Source organism: Arvicola amphibius, chromosome 6 (assembly GCF_903992535.2).
Source record: "Arvicola amphibius chromosome 6, mArvAmp1.2, whole genome shotgun sequence".
Taxonomy (NCBI): Eukaryota; Metazoa; Chordata; class Mammalia; order Rodentia; family Cricetidae; genus Arvicola; species Arvicola amphibius.
Window position 1 is genome coordinate 119,591,428 of NC_052052.2, and position 24,907 is coordinate 119,616,334.

The 24,907-nt window shown below is 38.5% G+C and overlaps 1 protein-coding gene across 1 annotated transcript in view; it reads right to left on the reverse strand.

Moving 5' to 3' along the window:
- Sugct (succinyl-CoA:glutarate-CoA transferase) overlaps positions 1-24,907 on the reverse strand; it is a 714,904-nt gene that overhangs the window by 601,644 nt on the left and 88,353 nt on the right. Inside the window, 1 exon segment of the mRNA XM_038333002.1 lies at positions 18,356-18,447. Coding sequence (XP_038188930.1) covers positions 18,356-18,447 — 92 coding nt within the window.

Genomic DNA, 24,907 nt, shown 5'->3' on the forward strand with positions numbered 1-24,907 from the left:
AGACATTCTTTGGTTAAATAAAAAATTATATGTAAAGTATGTGTATCTACATCATGAGCAGATGCATATACATGACTAAATCTAAAAAATTAGCATCAATTATATCAGCTGATAGGAATGTACTTATAGTAAATGTATATTTACCATTGTATATTTATCAAGAGGCATTCAAGCCAACCTAAACCAAGTTAAGTAAAATAAGAAATCTTTATAAACACATCTGAAGTTCTTTTTCATGTATTTTATTTAAAGAAAAAATTAAAATGGATTGCTGAATTTAAATGTGTTAATCTGCCAGAAAAGAGTTAAAACACTATTTTTCTCCTGTTGGATGGAATGTTGTTTTAGAATGGAAACAGCAGAAGGAAGAGCAGAAAGAAAAAAAGAAAACTGGTGTGTGTATATATATATATTATATATATTATATATAATATATATTATATATTATATATATTATATATATATACAGTCCAATTTACTTATACTCATGTTAATAGCTGGCAAATATCCTAATGCTTTTTTAAAAGATACATAATGACACATGGGTATGAAAACATCATAATGAAACCCATCACTTTGTATTCTGACTTTAAAAAATAATTTTAAATTTTTATCTTAAAAAGACTAAACAAGTTTATTAATATTTACATGTATTACTGCAGAAATTTAAACTCAAAAGCTAAAAATAGTAATACCATGTGATGAACCTTAGTGACAACCAAAGACATTATGACCTTAAAAATGGGTACAAAATATTTTAATGCTGAAAAGAAATTTAATCATTAAAATTTCACTATAACTAAAGCTTAATCAAACTTCCAAAACCTGCTCTGACACCACTTTGGGCACATCTTCTTCAGGTACGGAGGCCTCACGTAAGAAGCCATCAGTGCCTTTCCCTCTGCCACACATTCTCGCCTGCATCCCTAGCCAGGGAGCCTATATACCTGGCTCCCAACTCTAACTACTCAAGCCAAACCACTCATCCCCTCTAGGCATATCTGGTCCCTTCTCTAGAAAGACACAGGATTGGTGCTGCCTACAACACACTGCCCTAAGGATTGCCCCTCTTGAGACCCACACCAGCAACTCTATCCCCAACTGAGACTTGCCTGGGAAATACTTCTGCTGTGCCTGCTTTCCTACTCCTCTTACTTCACAAACACTTCAAGTGGGGAGGCCCAACTCACAATGGCAACGCCGTCAACAGCTGAAAGCTCTCTTGTTCCCCCATCCCAAGGCATACAGCCAAAAGATCTGCATCACCTCCTACCAACTCGATCCATCACATTTCACACACTTGGCCACTTCTGTAGACAGACACCAAACTTATACTACCAGTATAAGTCCACACAGCCTCAGAACCTCCCCCTCTCCAGAGAGAGATACTAGACTTACACCAGTAATAGCAACAGTTCTGGTAAACTGAGGGAAAGTCCAAAGTATCTCAACCAAGCTCCTGAAGATTAAATGTAAATATCTTCTAAGTAAACAGAGGGTTTGCATCTGAGCCTAGAAACTTCACTCAGCTTAAGCAGAACTAGGACTATTTCTGATACCCCATTTCAATATTTAAACTGAATTGCCCAAAGAGTCAACCCTAAACCCCATACAAAGATCTGGCCACCTGATAAGTTGGAATAATAGGGAAAAAAAGCTTAAAACACTCATCAACAATAGAGGTGAGGTTTCCATACAAAGAAACACTACTAACAACCTAACTCCAGATGCCTAGGTCCTGTGGCAAATATACAAACATGAATACACAAAACAATAAGTCTCTATCAAAAATTAGTTCTTCCACAGTAATGTCACTAAGAAAAGTGACAGATTATGTACAAGACAACAGTGTCAAAAAAGAAATAGTAAACATTATCAAAGAACTCAAAGAGGATATGAATAAATGATATGATGAAGACCAGAAAAAACACAAACAGTTGAATTAAATGATAAAAACAATTGAAGATATGAAAACAGAATTTAATAAAGAGACATAATTTCTGGGGGAAGCAAAAATGAAATAAAACTTGAAATGAAAAATACAAATAAAAAAATTCAAGAATTCAGTCAAAAAAAATCAGAGGAAAGCCTTCCCAATTTATAGGGCCAAGTGGAAGAGAGAATGTCAAGTCTTTAAGAAAAGGTAGAAGAATTTGTTCACATAATCAAAGAAAATGTCAAATCCAAGGGAGGGGTACATGCACTCCTCTAGGACACTATAAAAAGTCCAAACCTAGCCAGGCGGTGGTGGTGTAAGCCTTTAATCCCAGCACTTGGGAGGCAGAGGCAGACGGATCTCTGAGAGTTCAAGGCCATCCTGGTCTACGAGAGTTAGTTCTAGGACAAGCTCCAAAGTTACAGAGAAACCCTCTATTGAAAATAAAAAAAAAAATTAAAGACCAAACCTATGAATAATAGGCATAAAAAGAAGAGACCCAGGCCAAGGCACAGAAAATATTTTCAACAAAACAACACAAGATAGCTTTAATACATGAAAGGAGGTGTCTATTAAGATCCAAGAGGCAACGAGAATAACAATGAGAGGGAAGCAGAAAAGAAACTATGTATAGCACATAATAGTCAAAACATTAAATATACATAGCAAAGAAAATATAGTGAAAATAGCAAGAGAAAAAGATCAACTCTCACATACAGAGTAGGCCATCCAAATCACAGCAGATTTTGCAATGGAGGCAAATGGGACCAATGTTCTATGACTTATGAGAAGTCAAAAAATCATCCCAGACCTATCTAACAAATATCTAACACATATTTAACAAAGATATAAGTCATAATAGAAGGAGAAAGGAAAAATTTTCAAGACAAAATAATATTTAAGGAAATTAGGATCACTAAGCCAAATCTACAGAAGATAATGCAAAACAATACTTAATCCTGAAGAATAGGTTAAACACACCTACAAACGCACAAAGAACAAGTAACCAGTTTCAGAACACTGAATTAAAGAGATCTAATAGAAAATCACAACATTAACAAAATGACAGAAATTAATAGACGTCTTTCAATAATAACATTATTTTTTATTTTCAACTTCCCAACAAAAACACACAGACTAACAAATTGGATCAGAAAACAAGATCCATCTTGTTGTTACCTTCAAGACACACCCCCGGTCCTCAGCTGCAGCAACCAAGATCACCCCTGTGCTTACTCCTACATATCCTTTTAAAAGGTGGACCTGGCTCATCCTCCCGTCTTTGGGGCCACAAAATCCCACAGCTCAGCCTGTTTGGGCTCTGGGGACCTGGAATTGAGTGCACCCAGGCCGGTGGGAGGTCCCCTCCTCCATTTGACTGCCTGGGGCAAGGTAGGCCTTTGTCTGAGAGCTGCTTGGCCTGCAAGGGGACCTGACAGTCTGCCAGAGGATCCATCATTCTTTGGGGTGTCCTGCTCCAGTTCTAAGGCCATCCACCCACAGGGGTCAGACTCTGGCCTCCAGGCAGGTCTGAGGATTCCTGTGGAGGGGTACGGGCTCCTTCAGATTGTGCTACCAGGTTCGCTGTGTGGTATTCCATCCCACCCTGCCCCCACCTTGGCCCTTTTGTCTGGGCTGCGACCCTGGCCTGCCTGGAATCCCTGATCCTGTGCCCTGACATTCCATCTGAACTGGTGAGTGAATGTGGACCCGGGGGCAACCTGCCCTGGAAGAGAGCACAGACCCCCTACCCCCACTTCCCTCTGCAGGCTTGTGTCGGTTTCTCCCTTCCCTGTGTGTCTCCCAAGCTTTCCCTAGTGTTCTCAGGTGTCCTGCTCCTGTTCTAAGGCCATCCACCCAGAGGAGTCAGACCCTGGCCTCCAGGCAGGTCTGAGGATTCCTGCAAGGGAGTGTGGGCTTCTTCAGATTGTGACGCAAAGAATAGGTCCTCCTCTGGCACTGGGGAGATCCAACCAGTTTCAGTCACAGCAAAGATTGGTCTAGGACACCAAACGCCTCCGGGCTCCTTTTGAAGGAAGAGATGGGCAGGCGCCAATGCAGGAGCTCCTCCAACAACATGAAAGGCAACATGACATCACCACAAGCCAGACATCCCGAAACAACAAGAATTGAACACCCTACCCCAGAAGATATAGAAGAAACCGACATTAAACAGTACTTTATGAAAATAATAGAGGACCTTAAACAGGAGGTAAAAAACTGCCATAAAGAAATGGAGATGACAAACAAAAAGGTAGACGAAATAAATAAATCTCTCAAAGATACCCAAGAAAAACAAGAAAAAGCAATCAAACAGGTAAGGGAAACAGTACAAGACCTGATAAATGAAATGGAGGTATTGAAGAAAACACAATCTGAGGGACGACTGGAAATGGAAACTCTGAGTAAACGAACAGAAACTTCAGAGACAAGTATTTCCAACCGAATACAAGAGATGGAAGAAAGAATCTCGGACTCTGAAGATACTATAGAGGAAATAAACTCACAGATTAAAGAACTAAACAAATCTAACAAATTCTTAACACAAAACATTCAGGAAATCTGGGACACCATGAAAAGACCAAACCTAAGAATAATTGGGGTAGAAGAAGGAGAAGAATTACAACTCAAAGGCCCAGAAAACATATTCAACAAAATTATAGAAGAAAACTTCCCCAACCTAAAGAAGGATGTTCCTATGAAGGTACAAGAAGCCTACAGAACACCAAATAGACTGGATCAAAAGAAAGCATCCCCACGCCATATAATAATCAAAACACAAAACATACAGAATAAAGAACAGATATTAAGAGCTGCAAAGGAAAAAGGTCAAGTAACATATAAAGGGAAACCTATCAGAATTACACCTGATTTCTCAATGGAAACCATGAAAGCCAGAAGAGCTTGGATAGATGTGCTACAGACACTAAGGGAACATGGATGCAAGCCTAGACTACTATACCCAGCAAAGCTTGCATTCACCATTGATGGAGAAAACAAGATATTCCAGGACAAAAACAGATTTAAACAATACGCAGCCACAAATCCAGCCTTGCAGAAAGTAATAGAAGGAAAATCACAAACCAAGGAGTCCAACAACGCCCACAATAACTCAGGCATCTAGCGACCCTTCACCAGCACAACTAGAAGAAGGGAAACACATAAACTCTACTACTAAAAATGACTGAAGTTAACAACCACTAGTCATTAATATCACTTAATATCAATGGACTCAATTCACCTATAAAAAGGCACAGGCTAAGAGACTGGATACGAAAACAGAATCCAACATTTTGCTGTTTACAAGAAACACACCTCAACCACAAAGACAGACACCTACTCAGAGTAAAGGGTTGGGAAAAGGTTTATCAAGCAAATGGCCCTAAGAAACAAGCGGGTGTGGCCATACTAATTTCCAACAAAGTTGACTTCAAACTAAAATCAATCAGAAGAGATGGAAAGGGACACTTTATACTCATAACAGGAAAAATCCATCAGAATGAAGTCTCAATCCTGAATATCTATGCCCCTAATATAAAAGCTCCCACTTATGTAAAAGAAACACTTCTAGAACTCCAGGCAGCCATCAAACCACACACACTAATAGTTGGAGAATTCAACACTCCTCTCTCACCAATGGACAGGTCAATCAGACAGAAACCTAACAGAGAATTGAAAGACTTAATGGAGGTAATGAACCAAATGGACTTAACAGACATCTATAGAACATTCCACCCAAATAGGAAAGAATATACCTTCTTCTCTGCGGCTCATGGAACCTTTTCGAAAATTGACCATATACTTGGTAACAAAGCAAACTTCCACAGTTACAAAAAAATATTAGTAACCACCTGTGTCTTATCGGATCACCATGGATTAAAATTAGAATTCAACAACAATGCTACCCCCAGAAAGCCCACAAACTCATGGAAACTGAACAGTCAACTACTGACCCACACCTGGGTCAAGGAAGAAATAAAGAAAGAAATTAAAGTCTTTCTTGAATTTAATGAAAACAAAGACACAACATACTCAAACCTATGGGACACAATGAAAGCAGTGCTAAGAGGAAAGTTCATAGCACTAAGTGCCCACTTAAAGAAAACGGAGAAAGCGCTCATTGGTGACTTAACAGCACACCTGAAAGCTCTGGAAAAAAAAGAAGCAGACTCACCTAGGAGAAGTAGAAGACTGGAAATAATCAAACTGAGGGCAGAAATCAACAAAATAGAAACACAGAAAACAATCCAAAGAATCAATGAAACAAGAAGCTGGTTCTTGGAGAAAATCAACAAGATTGACAAACCCTTAGCCAAACTAATCAAACGACAGAGGGAGAACACGCAAATTAATAAGATCAGAAATGAAAAGGGGGACATAACCACAGACACAGAGGAAATTCAGAGAATCATTAGATCTTACTACAAAAGCCTGTATGCCACAAAATTGGAAAATGTAAAAGAAATGGACAGTTTTTTAGATAAATACCATATACCAAAGTTAAACCAGGACCAGGTAAATGCTCTAAATCGTCCTGTTAGTCGCGAAGAATTAGAAACTGTTATCAGAAACCTCCCTACCAAAAAGAGCCCAGGACCAGATGGTTTCAATGCGGAATTCCACCAGAACTTCCGAGAAGACCTAATACCTATACTCCTTAAGGTATTTCATAATATAGAAACACAAGAGTCACTGCCAAATTCCTTCTATGAAGCTACAGTTACCCTGATACCTAAACCACACAAAGACTCAACCAAGAAAGAGAATTACAGGCCAATCTCACTCATGAACATTGACGCAAAAATTCTCAATAAAATACTGGCAAACCGAATCCAAGAACACATTAGAAAAATTATCCACTACGATCAAGTAGGCTTCATCCCAGAGATGCAGGACTGGTTCAACATACGAAAATCTATCAATGTAATCCATCATATAAATAAACTGAAGGATAAAAACCATATGGTCATCTCATTAGATGCTGAAAAAGCATTTGACAAAATTCAGCACCCTTTTATGATAAAAGTTTTGGAGAGATTAGGGATACAAGGGTCATTCCTAAATATAATAAAAGCTATTTACAGCAAGCCGACAGCTAACATCAAATTAAACGGAGAGAAACTCAAGGCTATCCCACTAAATTCAGGAACACGACAAGGCTGTCCACTCTCTCCTTATCTCTTCAATATAGTGCTTGAAGTTCTAGCAATAGCAATAAGACAACATAAGGGAATCAAGGGGATTCAATTTGGAAAGGAAGAAGTTAAACTTTCATTATTTGCAGATGATATGATAGTATACATAAGTGACCCCAAAAACTCCACGAAAGAACTACTACAGCTGATAAACTCCTTCAGTAACGTGGCAGGTTACAAGATCAACTCCAAAAAATCAGTCGCCCTCCTATACACAAAGGATAAGGAAGCAGAGAGGGAAATCAGAGAAGTATCACCTTTCACAATAGCCACAAATAGCATAAGATATCTGGGAGTATCTCTAACCAAGGAAGTGAAGGATTTATTTGACAAGAACTTTAAGTCTTTGAAGAAAGAAATTGAAGAGGATACCAGAAAATGGAAGGATCTCCCCTGCTCGTGGATTGGGAGGATCAACATAGTAAAAATGGCAATTCTACCAAAAGCAATCTATAGATTCAATGCAATCCCAATCAAGGTCCCATTAAAATTCTTCACAGAGATTGAGAGGACAATAATCAACTTTATATGGAAAAACAAGAAACCCAGGATAGCCAAAAAAAAAATCTTATACAATAAAGGTACTTCTGGAGGCATTACCATCCCTGACTTCAAACTCTATTACAAAGCTACAGTATTGAAAACAGCTTGGTATTAGCATAAAAACAGAGAAGTTGACCAATGGAATCATATAGAAGACCCGGATCTTAAACCACAAACCTACGAACACCTGATTTTTGATAAAGGAGCCAAAAGTACACAATGGAAGAAAGAGGGCATCTTCAACAAATGGTGCTGGCATAACTGGATGTCAACCTGTAGAAGAATGAAAGTAGATCCATATCTATCACCATGCACAAAACTCAAGTCCAAATGGATTAAAGACCTCAATATTAATCTGAGCACTTTGAGCTTGATAGAGGAGAAAGTGGGAAGTACTCTACAACAAATGGGCACAGGGAACCGTTTCCTGCGCATAACCCCAGTTGCACAGACATTAAGGGCAACATTGAATAAATGGGACCTCCTGAAGTTGAGCAGCTTCTGTAAAGCAAAGGACATTGTCACTAAGACACAAAGGCAGCCTACTGACTGGGAAAAGATCTTCACCAACCCTGCAACTGACAAAGGTCTGATCTCTAAAATATATAAGGAACTCAAGAGACTAGATGGTAAAATGCCAATTAACCCAATTAAAAAATGGGGCGCTGAACTGAACAGAGAATTCTCAACAGAAGAAGTTCGAATGGCCAAAAGACACTTAAGGTCATGCTCAACCTCCCTAGCTATCAGGGAAATGCAAATCAAAACAACTTTGAGATATCATCTTACACCTGTCAGATTGGCTAAAATCCAAAACACCAATAATAACCTTTGCTGGAGAGGTTGTGGGGTAAGGGGTACACTCATCCATTGCTGGTGGGAATGCAAACTTGTGCAACCACTTTGGAAAGCAGTGTGGCGGTTTCTCAGGAAATTCGGGATCAACCTACCCCAGGACCCAGCAATTCCACTATTGGGAATCTACCCAAGAGATGCCCAATCATACAACAAAAGCATATGCTCATCTATGTTCATAGCAGCATTATTTGTAATAGCCAGATCCTGGAAACAACCTAGATGCCCTTCAGTGGAAGAATGGATGAAGAAACTGTGGAATATATACATGCTAGAATACTACTCAGCGGTAAAAAACAATGACATCTTGAATTTTGCAGGCAAATGGATGGAAATAGAAAACACTATTCTGAGTGAGGTAACCCAGACCCATAAAGATGAACATGGGATGTACTCACTCATATTCGGTTTCTAGCCATAATTAAAGGACATCGAGCCTATAAATTTGGGATCCTTGAGAAGATAATAAGAAGGTGAACTCCCAAAAAAAGATATAGTAATCCTCCTGGATATTGGAAATAGACACGATCGCCAGACAAAATTGGGAACTTGAGGGTTGGGCGAGACTGGGCCAAGGGAAGATGGGGAGAGAAAAGTGTGAAGGGGAGAACGGGGGGGGAGCTCGGAGGAATGGGGTGCTTGGGATATAGGAAGGGTGGATATGGGAGCAGGGAAGCATATATCTTAATTTAAGGAGCTACCTGAGGGTTGTCAAGAGACTTGACCCTAGAGGGGTTCCCAGGTTTCCAGGGAGACGCCCCCAGTTAGTTCCTTGGGCAGCTGAGGAGAGGGAGCCTGAAAAGGCCAGTTCCTATAGCCATACTGATGAATTTCTTGCATATCACCATAGAACCTCCACCTGACGATAGATGAAGAAAATGACAGAGCCCCACATTGGAGCACCGGACTGAGCTCCCAAGGTCCTGATGAGGAGCAGAAGGAGAGAGAATATGAGAAAGAAAGTCAGGACCGTGAGGGAACCTCCAGCTGGCGACAGATGGGGAAGGTGACTGACCCCCACATTGGAGCACTGGACTGAGCTCCCAAGGTCCTGATGAGGAGCAGAAGGAGCAAGAACATGAGGGAGAAAGTCAGGAACGAGAGGGGTGCGTTCACTCATGGAGACGGTGGGACAGAACTAATGGGAGATCACCAACTCCAGTTGGAATGGGACTGATGGATCATGCGACCAAACCCGTCTCTCTGAATGTGGCCAACAGCGGGGGCTGACTGAGAAGCAAAGGACAATGGCTCTGGGCTCTGATTGTTCTTCATGGACGGGCTCTGTGGGAGCCTTCTCAGCTTGGTCGATCACCTTCCTGGACCTGGGGGGAGTTGGGAGGACCTTGGTCTTAGCATAGAGTGGGGAACCCTGATGGCTCCTTGGCCTTGAGAGGGAGGGAGGGGAGGTATGGGTGGAGGGGAGGGGAGGGAAGGGGGAGGAGGAGGGGAGGGAAGGGGGAGGAGGAGGGAAGGGAGGGGGGAGGAGGAGGGAAGGAGATGGAAATTTTTAAATATAAAAAAAATAAACCATGAGGAAAAAAAAAAGACACACCCCCATGACCAATGATACACACCACTACAGGATAAAAATATGGAAAAAGATATTACAAGCAAATGAATCAAGAAATAAGCAGGTGTAGTATTCTAATATTTGACAAAAACAGACTTCAAACCACAAGAAATTAGATGAGAGAAACACTTATATCCTCTCATTGATGAAAAAGTCCAAGAATAGGATATAACAATTCTAAACATATATGCACCAAAAATAGCAGCCAATTTTTATAAAAGAAATACTGTTAGACTTAACACCACAGATAAACCCCAAAACAGTGGCAGAGGTTATAGTTTCAAAACCAAATTTTAGCCAATAAAGAAGTTATCTGAAAAAATAAATAAAGGGACTCTGGCGTTAAACGAAATCAAAAAATTAAATGGACCTAGTACATATACAGAAAATTTTTACCCACAGAATACACATTCTTCTCAGCAGCCCATGAGAGTTCCCATCAAATGAGACATGAAACAAATCTCAAATGCAGAAACACCAAAAGCACATGCTTCATTTTATCTGAACACAAGACAAGACAGAAAACACAATAATTTATGGTAATTAATCAACTAAATAGTGAGCCCAAATTGGGAGAGGCATCATAGTTACTAGCTTTTTTTCCTCGAACTGAAAAAAATACAATATACAATGAAAGCATAGAAGAAAACTTTCTCAGTAAAATACTGTAAAACCATATTAAAGAAAATAAAAAGATCACCTACCATGATCAAATAGACTTCACCCCAGAGATGCAGAGATGGTCCAACATATATAAATCAAAAAACATAATCTACACATAAATAAACTAAATGGAAGAAACACAAGATCATCTCATTTCATTCAGGAAAGAACTTTGACATAACCTAACACTGATTTACGATTAAAACACTAGGAGGAATACGGATAGAGGAGACATAGTTTAGGAAGCCCGTAATCAACATAATCCTAAGGAGAAAAACTCAAGGCATTTCATAAAAAAATCAGAAACAAGAAAAGGATATCCACTCTCCCCACTCTTGTTCAGCATTTTTACTTAGCTAGAGCAATAAGACAAGTAAAAAGCAGTAAAGGAGATATAAATAGGAAAGAAAGAAATCAGTGCATCTTTATTTGAAAATAATATTTTATATGTAAAAAACCCTAAATACTACAATGAAAAACTTCTAAAGCTAATATATTCAGCAAACTAGCAGGATGAAAACTAATACACAAAAATCAGTGCCTATCTATATACAAATGACCAACACAGCTAGAAAGAAATCAAGGAAACTACAACATTCATAACCAATTAAAAAATATCTCAGAATAGAAATAAATAATCAAGAAAGTAAAAAACTTGTTTGATGAAAAGTTCAAGACACCAAAAAACTAAATTGAAAAAGATACCAGAAAATTGACAGACCTCCCATACTCATGGGCTGGCAGAATTAATACAATGATAGTGGCCATTCTTCCAAAAGGAATCTACTCCCATCAAAATTACAAAGCAGTTCTTCATCAAAACAAAACAAAACTTTAATTTCACATAGAAATATTGAAGACTCAAGGTAGTCAAAGCAATTCTGAACAAAAAGAATGATGTGGAGGTATCACCACACCTAATTTCAAATCATAATTTAGAGCCTTGGTATGGCTCTAAACATAGCATGGTACAGGCACAATGATGACTGGAATAGGACTGAAAACAGAATATCAACCAACATTTCTATATATTTACAAGATTTTTGTAAAAGAAACCAATATATACACTGAAGAAAACTCATCATCTTCAACCACTGATGGTCTGCAAAAAGGATAGCTGCACATAAAAGAATAAAAAGATATCTGCATCTGCTTCCATCAGTTACTGGATGAAGGGTCTATAATGATAGGGTAGTCACCAATCTGATTACAGGGGAAGGCCAGTTCAGGCACCGTCTCCGCTATTGCTAGGAGTCTTAGCTGGGATTATCCTTGTAGATTCTTGGGAAATTCCCTAGCCCCATGGTGGCTCTCTCTATCAAGATGTCTCTTTCATTGCTCCCCCACTCTATTCCCCTCGACCATCCTGTTCCCTTGTGCTCTCATCCCCCTTTCCCTCCTCTTTACTGCCCCCTCTTGCTCCAGTTTACCCAGGAGATCTCATCTAATTTCCCTTTCCATGGTAATCCATGTGTCCCTCTTAGGGTCCTCCTTGTTACCTAGCTTCTCTGGAGCTGTGGATTGTAGCCTGGTTATCCTTTGCCTTACATCTATTATCCACTTATGAGTGAGCACATACCATGGCTGTCTTTCTGAGTCTGGATTATCTCACACAGGATGGGTTTTTTTATAGTTCCATCCATTTACCTGCAAATTTCATAATGTCATTTTTTTCAGCTGAGTAAAACTCCATTGTGAAAATGTACCACATTTTCTTTATCCACTCTTCAGTTGAGGGGCACCTAGGTTGTTTCCAGGTTCTGCCTATTATGAATAATGGTGCTATAAGCATAGTTGCATAAGTGTTCTTGTGCCTAATTGAGTATCCTTTGGGTATATGTTCAAGAGTGGTATCTCTGGGTCTTGAGCTAGACTGATTCCCAATTTTCTGAGAAACTGTCATACTGATTTCCAAGTGGTTATAAAAGTGTAGACTTCCACCAGCAGTGGAGTAGTGTTCCCTTGACTTTACATCCTTCCCACCATAAACTGTCCTCAGTACCAGATGCAGAGATCTATAAGCAAGCATCAGGCCGAGCTCTAAGAACCCAGTCAAAGAAAGGGAAGAAGGGATATATGAACAAGGGAGGTCAAAATCATGATGGAGAAATCTACAGAGACAGCTGAACCAAGTTTGTGGAAACTCATGAACTCTATACTGACAGCTGTGGAGCCTCCATGGGACTGAACTAGGCTCTCCGTATGTGGGAGACCATGATGAAGCTTGAACTATCTGAGAGGGCCCTGGCATTAGAACCAGGATCTATCCCTGGTGCATGAACTAGCTTGTTGGAGTTGGTTCCCTAAGGTGGGATGCCATGCTCAACCTTAATGCAAGAGGGAGGTACTTGGTCCTGCCTTAGCTTCATGTGTCTGTCTTTGTTGACTCCCCATAGAAGCCCTTACCTGTTGAAAAGAGTGGATGGTAGGTGGGCTGGAAAGTGGGTGTGAAGGGGACAAGAGGAGGGATGAGAGAACTGTGGATGGAATGTAAAGTGAAATATTAAAAATAATAATTTTTAAAAAGAATAAAAATAGATATGTATATCACTCTGCACAAACCTCAATTCCAAATAAACAAAGGATCTCAATATAAAACCTGATACCCTAAACCTAATAGAGGAGAAAGTAGGAAATATGCCTGAACTCATTGTCACAGGAAAGGACTTCCTAAACAAGACCCCAATAGCACAGGCATCAAGACACAAAAATTTGTAAAAAAGGACTCCAGGAAAATAAGTGTCTGTACAGCAAAGTGCACCATTACTTAATGAAGAGGAAATTCATAAGATGAAAAAACTGACGAGCTATATATCTGATGGAATGCTAGTATCTAGAATAAATAAAGAACTCAAAAAATTAAAAAAATAAGAAAATTAATCTATTTAAAAATTGGGCAAAGTTAAACAGAGTTCTCAAAATATGAAATACAAATAGCTGAGAAACTAGTTGAAAATGTTCAACATCCTTAGCGAGCAGACAAGTGCAAACTGAAACTACTTTAAAATTTCATCTTACCTCAGTCAGAATGGCTAAGTTAAAAAAATAAAATAAAATCATGACAAATGCAACTGTGGATAGTGGAAAGGGGGGAACTTATTCACGGTTGTTATTAATGCAAACTCATGCATCCACTATGAAAATCAGTGTTTAGGTTTCTCAAAACGTTAAAAATGTATCTACCATCCAGCTATTCCACTTATTCCACTTTTTATTATATGCCAAAAGGATTCCATATTCTACCCTAAGGAGATCTGCCCATCCATGTTCACTGATGCTCTCTATTCACAACAGTTATGGCATAAACAGCATAGATGTCCATCAACAGAGAAATGCATAATGAAATGTGTTATAGATGCACAATGGAATATTATTTAGATATTAAGAAAAGTAAAATTATTAAATTCACAGGTAAATGGATAGAGCTAAAGCAACCATTCTAGTAAAATAACCCAGATACAGAAAGAAAATATTACATGTTTTTTCTTATTCATGGGTGCTAACATTAAATCTTTAGAAACATGTGTTTAAATTAGAATAACCATAATTCCCATATTAATAGAAATAGATATATTATAGAAATAATAGAAATTATTATTAGAAATGGAGACATGGGGAGGACTTTTAAATGAAGAGAGACAGAAAACATTCATATGAAAGCTTAAAGAGGAATAATGAAAAGGTAAGGCTTAAACTGAGGTGGTAGAGATGAGGACAGCATGGAAGAGGGACTATGGGAAAGGATAAATCTCTAAAACCTTTGGAAAAGAGATAGAAACCTACTATTGTAGAAAATTTATAGGCATGCATAAAAAGAGTTAAAATGGAGTTTTCCCATATCAGAGTCAACAATACTCCTACAATATAAATAAATAAATGATAGATAGATAGATAGATAGATAGATAGATAGATAGATAGATAGATAGATAGATGATAGATAAATCTTACATAGGTTTTGATTATTGCTTCCCACAGGTAGAAAGTAAGTCCCTGTTGCTAAAGATACCATGTACTTCAAACATAAGACTCAGAAGATTCAAGTTGGGTCTGACAACCTTCTCCCTGGGGATTAGTTTTCACAATACCAAAAGGTGATACGGAAAAATGCCAAGGGAAGGAACTAACTAAAATCCTAGCCAGCCAGGATTGCCTATGAACCAAAATTACCAGCACAGCAGCATACTTCTAATGGTTCAAAACTGGCAGCCATATCTTGGTAATAACCAACAGCTCTCTAATCATCTTAAGCCTCACTCAAACTGAAGGAAATCATGCTTGGTACTAGAATTCAGACAACTGCCTTAGTGAGGTTGTGGGTGTCAGAGGAGAGCAAAGCAGTCATCACTTTACGAGACTAGAATACTTCTTAACTGTTTTCTAAATACATATTCTTATACCCACAGATAAATGTATTGAATCCCCCATCAAAGAAGCTTCTCTTTGCAGCAGGTGAGATCATTGCAGAAAATCAAAAGTGGTTAAAATGTAGCGGACAACAGATCATGGGGTACCCAGCCCTAATGAAGACATCTATAACATAATTCCTATATCTGAGGCTCATGGAACATTGCACAAGAGAGGCTGGTAGTTTAGTACGAGCGTGAGACCAGGAAATATGTTATGATATATAGATATATAAACTCCACTTCTAAGATGATAACTCTTAGAAATGATAGGGTAGATACACCCATGATACTACAAAAATAAGGATACCTAAACCAGACCAGAAAAACACCAACACCAATAAGCGTGTTAACAGAAAAGGGGGAACTTTCAGAGATCCACATCCCTACACCAAAAATCTACAGTCAGTTAATGACTATTGAGGAGGAAGGATTAGCTTTCCTCAGCTATGAACCTCTTAATTAGTTATCCAATACAAGTGGTAAGCCCTTAAATCAAATCCATACACGCAACACCTAACAGGTTCAAAAAGCTGTGTTTGTGTATTTTATGAAACATATATATTACATATAAACCAATTGTATATTTACAAAAAATAAAGAAAAGGGGCATGAATTTGAGAATTAGTAAGGGGGATGGGAGGCACTATAGGGCAAATAGTTGGGAAAAGTTCAAGAGAATAAAGTGAATAGTGAAAATGATGTAGCTATATTTTAATTCCTAAAATGTTCCTTTGACCTTTCCAAGCAGTACTTCGTTTGAGAAGAAATTATGAACAACAATTGACATGCAGGATCTTATAAAACTAAAAACTTTCTTCAGAACTTAGGAAACAATTAAGGGAAGAGGAAGCCCATGGAGAAGGAAAGAAACTTTGCCAGCTACATATTGGACAGAAAATTAATATTCAGAATATTATAAAGAACTCAAAAAAGTAAAAAGAAAAGACCCACTCAAGTCTGAATGCAGAGTTCTCAAAAGAAGAATATCAGTGGCTAAGAAAAGTCTCGGAAGGTGTTCAACACCTTAGCACCTTAGCAAGTAAAGAAACGCAATCAAAACAAATTTGCGATTTCATCTTACTACAGTCAGAATGGCAACAATCAAGAAAACAACCAGCCACAAATGCTAAGGTAGAGAGACACTCATTCACTGTAGGTGTATGCAAACCGGCATAGCCACTCTGGAAATTCATACAAAGAATCCTCAAACAGCTAAAAATGAATTTATCATACTATACCTCTCTTTGGCATATGCTCAAAGGACTCAACAGAAGCAATACTTCTTCAACCATGCCCATCATTGCTCTGATCTCAATAGCTAGGAAATGGACGCAGTCCAAATGCCCTTCAGCTGATGAACGAGTAATGAAAATGTGGCACACATACACTATGAACTATTATTCAGCTCTAAGGAACATTTAAATTACGAAATTTGTAAGTAAATGGATAGAAGTAGGAAAATATTACATTGAAAGAGGCAACACAGAGAAGAATGACAAATAACATATGTTCTCTCTTATATATGGTTCCTAGCTCCAAAATTGTCAGATGTGAGACCACAATCTGGAGCAAGCACAAAAAGCAGGAAAGTCAAAAGGTACCATAGTGGGGAAGGCATTAGAGAAGGGACCAGCAGTATGGTGCTGGTATGAAAGGGGAAGTGGGGAGAAATGGGATATTATTTGGGGAAATTGGAAGGTAGTCAATACAACAGAAGAGGGAGAGAGGACTAAAAGTATGAATAAGAATGTTTGGAAAAAGTCATAAAGAATCATAGTTTTATTTACCTAAAATTACATTAAATACCTATAAATATATATGGGTACTGTGGTAAAGTGGGTAGCAGGAAGAAGAGCAGGTGAGGAAAAACAACTAAAATAAAGTATTGTGAAAATGAAAATGGTGTTTTGTAAGCTAACTAGAAAGTAAATGTTGAAAACCATAAGGCCAAGCATACACTATGTGGCTACCCTATCAGAATTTGTGCAGTTCACCAACAGAACCACAGAAGTCTGTCACCTGTGTAGTTTTTTATTCATCTTAGCCCTTAGGTAAGGATTGATAGGTCCCAAATGTTTTCACATATTCCCAACTGAGTTCAGTGCCTTTAAACAAAATTACTACTAATAATAACATCTTTACCAACTGGAGCCTAGGTATTGAACAAGAGATATGTCAATGCTCTGTTCTCTCAATTGACAAAAAAAAAAAAAAAAAAAAAAAAAAAAAAAAAAAAAAAAAAAAAAAACGATCCCCACGTTATTTTAAGGAAGGGCTACATACATTTTTTTCTATGACTAAAAATGAAACATCAGAAGATAGAAGTACAAAGGGATGCCTTGTATCTGAAGGCATTAAAACCTCATAGCTGCTTTGAATTAAATGAAAGATTGTAAAAGAGGTCACTCTGCCTCGGTTTATCCTAGCAGTGCAGAGATCTGCCTAGAGTTAGCTAGGAAAAGTAGCTCAGAGGAGGAACACCTGCTGTAAAAGGTTTTTAAACTTACCAATCCCGCTTGTTTAGAAACGGATGCCTTTTAATTTTACTGATTAGGCTTTCAAACTATGCTTTTGTTTTATGTTAATAATGTTCGTGCCATTTTCCCCAAAAAGTCTTTGCTCTGATCTAACACATTTGGAAACCTGCATTCTTTTAGAAACCCCACAACACAGTATCAATTGAGAGGGGGCTATAGTATCAAATAATTCAGACTGTGATCTAAATGGCAAGTCAGACACAACTATTTCTGTCACTGTAAGTAACAAACTTTCAAACGCACAACTACCTAAAATATTCTAGATGAAAAAGAAAGTGTCTCCTATGTATACTTACTAAATACAGGCATTCTTACAGAAAGGATTTCTACTATCTAGTCAGCCACTCTCTTGAAGAAGAAGAAACATTTCTAAAGTCACTAATAGGTGATTATGCTTGCATAATGTAAAAAGATATGAAAAGGTTCATCACATGATATCAATAAAAAGATTTTCTCTTTTCCATGAAATTGAGTTGACATTTAAGCTTCAATTCATTTACAAGAATCACACTTACACTGTATTTTAATAAAGTCATTCACTTTCCCCTGTTTCTTTCCAAAATTCATTCAAGTTTAACTTAATGAAGAATATTTTATTTCTGGCATGTATAAGAAAAATAAATAAGAATATTCTAAGAATACCTACCTCGGGCCCTGTAATGTGCATCAGACCCGACATAGCAGAGGCAATAGCATCGTAGCCTGCCCTCTGAGACATGGGCCCTGTCTGGCCATATCCTGCAACAAGAACAGACGGTCAGTGCTGCACCAGATGGGGAAGTGTGCTAAAAACCATACACCTTCAGAAACTGTGCAGTATTCTTCCAATTGGATCTGTATGACCCCTTGATGGAAATTGTAAGAATTAACTAGTGTATTGTTATACTATGGAAAACAAAAACCTGTTGCATTGCTGACCACATGCTACCTTCAGGAAAGTTTGTTTGGCCTTTAAAACATTTTAAAATGATTCTAAATAAAATCATTTTAAATAAAATCAACTAAATAGTTGACAACAATTTTTTAAAAAAATAAAATAAAATAAAAATAGCACACAAGACACAATTTCTAGCCAGGTGGTAGTGGGTCACACCTTTAATCCCAGCACTCAGGAGGCCGAGGCAGGTGAATCTCTAAGTTCGAGGCCAGCTTGGTCTACAGAGCGAGTTCCAGAGTTACATTGAGAAACCAAGAAAGCAAAAACACAATTACTGGCTTGTTTTAAAATTAGAAAGGATAACCAATGTTAGCCCATACTCTCCCATAGCAGCAAACCAAGTTAAGTAACAACCCCCCTTTTACATGGGGCACAAACTTCACCTGCCAGTCTTCACCTCCTCTCTCCTTAGGCCTCCACTTACACCACTTTAGCTCAGCTCCAAGGCCTCACTAGACACTACCTGCTCTTCTTCTGTGAGACAGTACACAGGGGAGTGAAGTGCATTTCCCGAGATTATGCTTATATATTTTCAACTAAGCAAATAAATTATAAGTGACAAACTTTAAAACTACATATTGTACAATCCACAACCCTAGAGTACCTAGACAAAGAAGAGGACCCTAAGAGAGACATACATGGATCTACACAGGAAGAAGAAAAAGAAAAGCTCTCCTGAGTAAAGCATGGGGGTCATAGGAGAGAGTAGAAGGGAAGAAGGGGGGAAGGGAGGGGAGTGGAGAAAAAAATGTATAGCTCAATAAAAACAATAAGGAAGGAAGGAAGGAAGGAAGGAAGGAAGGAAGGAAGGAAGGAAGGAAGGGAGAGAGGGATGGAGGAAGAGCAAGAGAGAGGGGGAGGGAGGAGAGGAGGAAGGGAGGGAGGGAGGGAGGAGAAAGGAGAAAGGAAGGAAAGAAGGAAGGAAGGAACGAAGGAAGGAAGGAAGGAAGGAAGAAAGAAAGAAAGAAAGAAAGAAAGAAAGAAAGAAAGAGAAAGAAACAAAGAAAGAAAGAAACAAAGAAACAAAGAAAAAAAGAAAGGAGAGTGGAATGGAGGAAGAGCAAGAGAGAGGGGGAGGGAGGGGAGGAGGGGAGGAAGGGAGGGAGGGGGAGGAGGAGAGAGAGAGAGAGAGAGAGAGAGAGAGAGAGAGAGAGAGAGAGAGAGAGAGAGAGAGAGAGAGAGAAGCCAACTGGCCGGACAGTGGTGGTGCAAGCCTTTAGTCTTAGCACCCGGGAGGCAGAGGCAGGAGGATCCCTATGAGTTCAAGACCAGTCTGGTCTACCAAGCGAGTTCTAGAATGGGCTTCATAACTACTGAGAAATTTTGTCTCGAAATCTCCCCACCACCCCAAAAAAAGCCAACTGGGCAAACCATGGGAAGTAAACTAGTAATCAGCATTTCTCAATGGCCTCTGCTTCAGAATAAGTCCCCACACACACACAAAACAAGCAAAACTAAACATATTTCAGGAATATGGTGGCACAGTGCATCCCTGTAACCCTAGCATTCAGGAGGCCAAAGAAGGAAAACCCAGATGTTGAGGTTAGCCTGAGCCACATTGCTAGACTCAACCTCAAAAAAAATAGCTATAAATAAAACAATTTCATGACCTAACAGTATTATTTTAAGCATATTATTTTTCTTTCTGACTTTTTTGTTCAGAAGGGAAAACAAAAATCAAGAGAATATGAGTAACCTCTTCTCCTTTTTTTCTGACTTGGGTTCTTATTGTTTAATTCTAAAGGTTATAATAGGAGATTTAGGGTTTCGTCCCCAAATTCCATTTATTGCCCAGAGAATGAACAAATGAAGAGCTTTGCTGGCATCTCTATGTACATACCATGCTTTGTAAGTATCTAGAAGGGGCCGTCTGGGGACTTGCTTCACCAGACATCAAGAGACCATCCTGTTTCACTGCCTCCTTCCCTCCCTCCAGTCCTTGACTTTAATATCTCCTTAGCAAGAAAGCAAGAAAAAAAGAACTCCCTTAGTGGCCCTTTGTAGACAGCAGCCTACATCAAATTTTAATTCCCTTTATGCAATTTGTGTTCATAACTCTTAACCTCAAAGATGTATAATATAATTGTTTATTGATTACAGTTGTTTCCTTCATGCTGAAATGCAACCTCTGGGAATGTTTCCTGTTTAATTGATGCTGTATCCTCAGCATCTAGTAATGTTTGATGACAGTTAGCGGAGGAATAAATATTTATTATTCAAAAATAATCAGTGTTTCAAGATCAATCTATAAACTAAATGAAGAAGCAAAAGAAGTGAGTGTTCACATGGTCTAACCATCAGTTAATCTACCCAAACATATCTGCTGCCATAAATATCTCTGTTAGAAATAAAAGTGCATAAAAATCCTCACATGAAACAAGAGGTAATATTAAGATATTAAAATAGTTAAAGAGTAAAAGATATTTGTCTCTTTGCTTGTTTGTGTTTCTGGATCTTAAGAAAAGAAGTTACTCTATAGCCCCAGAGGCCATGAACTTTCAACTTTCCTGTTTCAATATTTCCCAAAGTGCTGGTATTTCCAACAAGTTTGGCTGGTATGCTTCATCATTAATGGAAAAAAATGTGCCATATGTTTCTTTGTGCTTTATTATGCAAATTTTCAAACAAAAATAGAGCAAATTTGTAATAAGCCTATCATCTAGTTTCAATCATCACTATTTATAGACAATCTTATCTTCCAATGACACTATTGTATAAAAAAAACACACAGTTTAAAAAAAACTTGCATGTCCTGGATCATGTTAAATAAAGATATTTTCCATTAATTTCAAAATCAAAGCTGATAGTTTCTAAACTAGTACTCTTTAGAGCTTTAAAAAATGGGGTAAGGGGACTATGAAGAGATCATAATAATAAAATAAACTAAGTATAAGTCAGCAGTCTCCATGAAGAAATCTGGAAAGTTCCTCCAAGTCCAAGTCAATGGATTTCAGAGCAGCTAGTTTGCATCTGTTAGTGGTACAGTAGCGGGGGCTTCAGTCTTCACTGCAATGTCTTCCCAGCATGGACCAACATCCTGGGCCACAGCATAACTGCTGGCATGCAGCAGAAACACTGTGCATGCTAAACCACCTGTGAGCTCAACGGAAGTCACGAGAAGGATGATGTCTCAGTGAGCTCAACCTCAGGAAAAGAGTAACTAAGGCCTCTCACCATCGGCACAGCTCTAAATGGAATCTTCTAGATGACCTTGCAGAGAAATAAACTACGGAGAAAACTGAATGGTTTATAAAATAAAATCACAACAGCTGCCTTGTGATATAAATTCTTTTTGTTCAGTTCATAATGAGTGAAGCAGAAATCCCCTAATTAAATTGTCATTTCCCAGTGTTTCTAGTAAAGAAATACATAGAGTGACACTGGAGACAGTAAGCACAGTGAAAAAGAGAGTGAGCTTTAGAGTTGAAAAAATCCGGATTCAAATTATGGTTCTACCAACTATTAAAGCACCAATTCATTTAATTTTTCTGAGCCTAAATGATAATACAAACATTTATCTCACACATTTACTGTCAAAATTCAACTTGACTGCACAGCATAAGCAAAGTGAATTTCACATTGAACATTAAACATCATTAATCAATAAATATATATTAACTCACCAATAATACATGAGCTTACATTCTTTCGTACAATATTTAGAATAGCATAAGAAAACCTGCCTTGAGGTAAGTCAAAGTAATGAAAATAGAAATCCTAAATATTTAAATTAAATTGTCTGACATACATAAAAAATGGAAAAATTTGTTTACAGTTGGAACTTAACACTTGCTCATTGGGCAAAAGAATGTGGTAATAATAATATTATATAATACAGCTGGGTATTGTGGTACACATCTTTGATCCCAGCAATTGGGAGGCAGAGGTAGGCCAATCTCTGTGAGCTTGAGGCAAGCCTGACCTACAAGTGACTTCCTAAACAGCCAAGGCTACATAAAGAGACCCTGTCTCAAAAAAATAATATACGTGTGTATGTACACATGTAAATGTGTGTGCCAAAAAATTATTCTGTCTTTTCACCTAATACTTAACTATTTAAATGCTATTAATAATATCAACAGTTTTGACAATAGTATTGACAATTAAATTTCCTGATGGTAATATGAAAACTAATTATCTGCTGAAAAAATCCAATAAATATCTGAGTATGAAACCCAAACAGTTGGGTTTTGTTTTTATCTTTACAATTTCAGAAACAACTGTGCTTATGATCCAAAGTTAAAAGGAAAATGAAAGTATCAGTTCTTTTTCTGTTGAAATTAAAGGCAGTTGTAGAAAAGCAAAGCACACTATTCTCTCTCTCTGAGAGAGAGGAGAAGAGAGAGAGAGATAGAAATATGATTCTCTCTCTCGACCCATACCGCCACTCCCCCCTAACTCTCTCTCTCTCTATCTCTTCTCATCTCTCTCTCTCTCTCTCTCTCTCTCCTCACCGCCGCCCCCCCGCCCCCACTTACGTCTCACTGTTGAGGAACAAGCTCGCCATCTTGTGGCTTCCATGAACACTGACTATAAGAGAAAAGCTTGCAGTGCCGAGATGTGGGTAACGTGTGGTCTCTCGTTTCATTTATCGTTTCTTCCTAATAGTGTTCCGCTTCCATGTCTTCCTCCTCTCCTTCACGGTTTTAGGAAGCAGCACTAACATGGGCACTCATGCTCTCTGTAACTGCGACACCTCACAGTGTCAATACCCTCTCTACCAATGCTTGCCCTTTGAGGAATCACAAAACAAACTGATGTGAGGCTCAGCACACAGCCCAGAAGAAAGTAACTGAATGAATGCTGCTCATAGAACCCGTTCCTGGACTGCGTGGGGCCGGCTCAGCATGTAAGAGGCACTCAGTACTTACAGACACCTGCTCAGATCCAGCTCTCCTGAAAGAGAACAGCCTAAGGGCAGATTGAAGCTCCTAAGTAAGGAAGAGCTACAGAATGGGGCTCCAGCCTGAGGACAACAAAAGGATAGAGAACAAAATGAAGCATCACTCATCTAGGTGATTTCAGTGGCCTCTTGTCAGACCCTGCCTTATTCTTGTTTTGTGAGGTCCCGGTGATGTCTACAAAACGCAGGGAGTACCCAACTGCAAGGAAAGGAAGTGCGTGCCCGTGATCCAAGCATCTAGAGGCTGAGACAGTAGGAAAAGCGAGGCATTGCCAGCCGCTATGCCTAAAAGGGTAATGACACCGTAAGGAATTTTTAATTAGATCATTTATTTCATACAAAAATCGGAGAAGTTAGGAAGCGTCATTCCCGTTTTTATTTAAAAAAGAAAGAAAATTGAAGTAAGTCATTTGTTATGATCACACACGCAGGCTGTATTACAGCAGAGCTGAGATCTGGACACAAATATATGTTCCTGAATGTAAAGGTATTTATGTATACTTGTGTTTGCATTGACATCTCCATCCAAAAATCTGAGGGACTACAAGCTGTTGATATACTAAACAGAAATGGCATTCCGGCTCACAGACCACTAATTGTTCCTTTTCCTATCTTCACCATTACATTCAAAGAAAAACACACCTCAGCACATACATGATTGAGTAACCTGAGTTGCCTACTCCTTGCTTGTATCAAACTGACCCAGTAATTCCTGGTTGATTATTTGACCTTCCAGGTATCTCCCACACCTATCTAAGCTCTTATGCCTTCACTGACTGCTCACCTGCCTCGATTTAATCTTCACCTGATATAAAGAACTTCCCAAATCTGATCAGGTGTTTCCATACTAAAATTCTTGTTCAATTATCTATAGGCTTAAAATAATATTAGTCCTTAAGATGGTATGTTGAGTTTATGATGTAGCCACTTCACAACTCCATATATCTTATCTTCTGCCACACCCGGGAACTATTTGCATTCAGTACAGTTGTTCTCCAGACATAAACAGCTCTTTTTAGTTCCTATGGTCCTCTGCTCATGCTATTTTACACATTTTTCCCATCTCCACCCTCTGGTATCTGATTCCCTCTAAGACAGAGAGCAGGTCAGTGACAGGCTGTTAGCGATAGGAAAGAAGGACATTTCAAAGATGGGTACACCTGTGCCAGTAGCAAACATAAAAACAAAACAGAAGTATTTTGATATGGTTAGATAAGTAATACTAATATTCCAAAAGCTGCAGAAATTCTAACAATAGACCATCACCTGGAAGAGCATAAGGCAATAAAATAGTTTGTGGTGAATAATAAAGTATGTCAAATGTATATAGATATCTGCACTTCGCTTCTTTTCTCAGC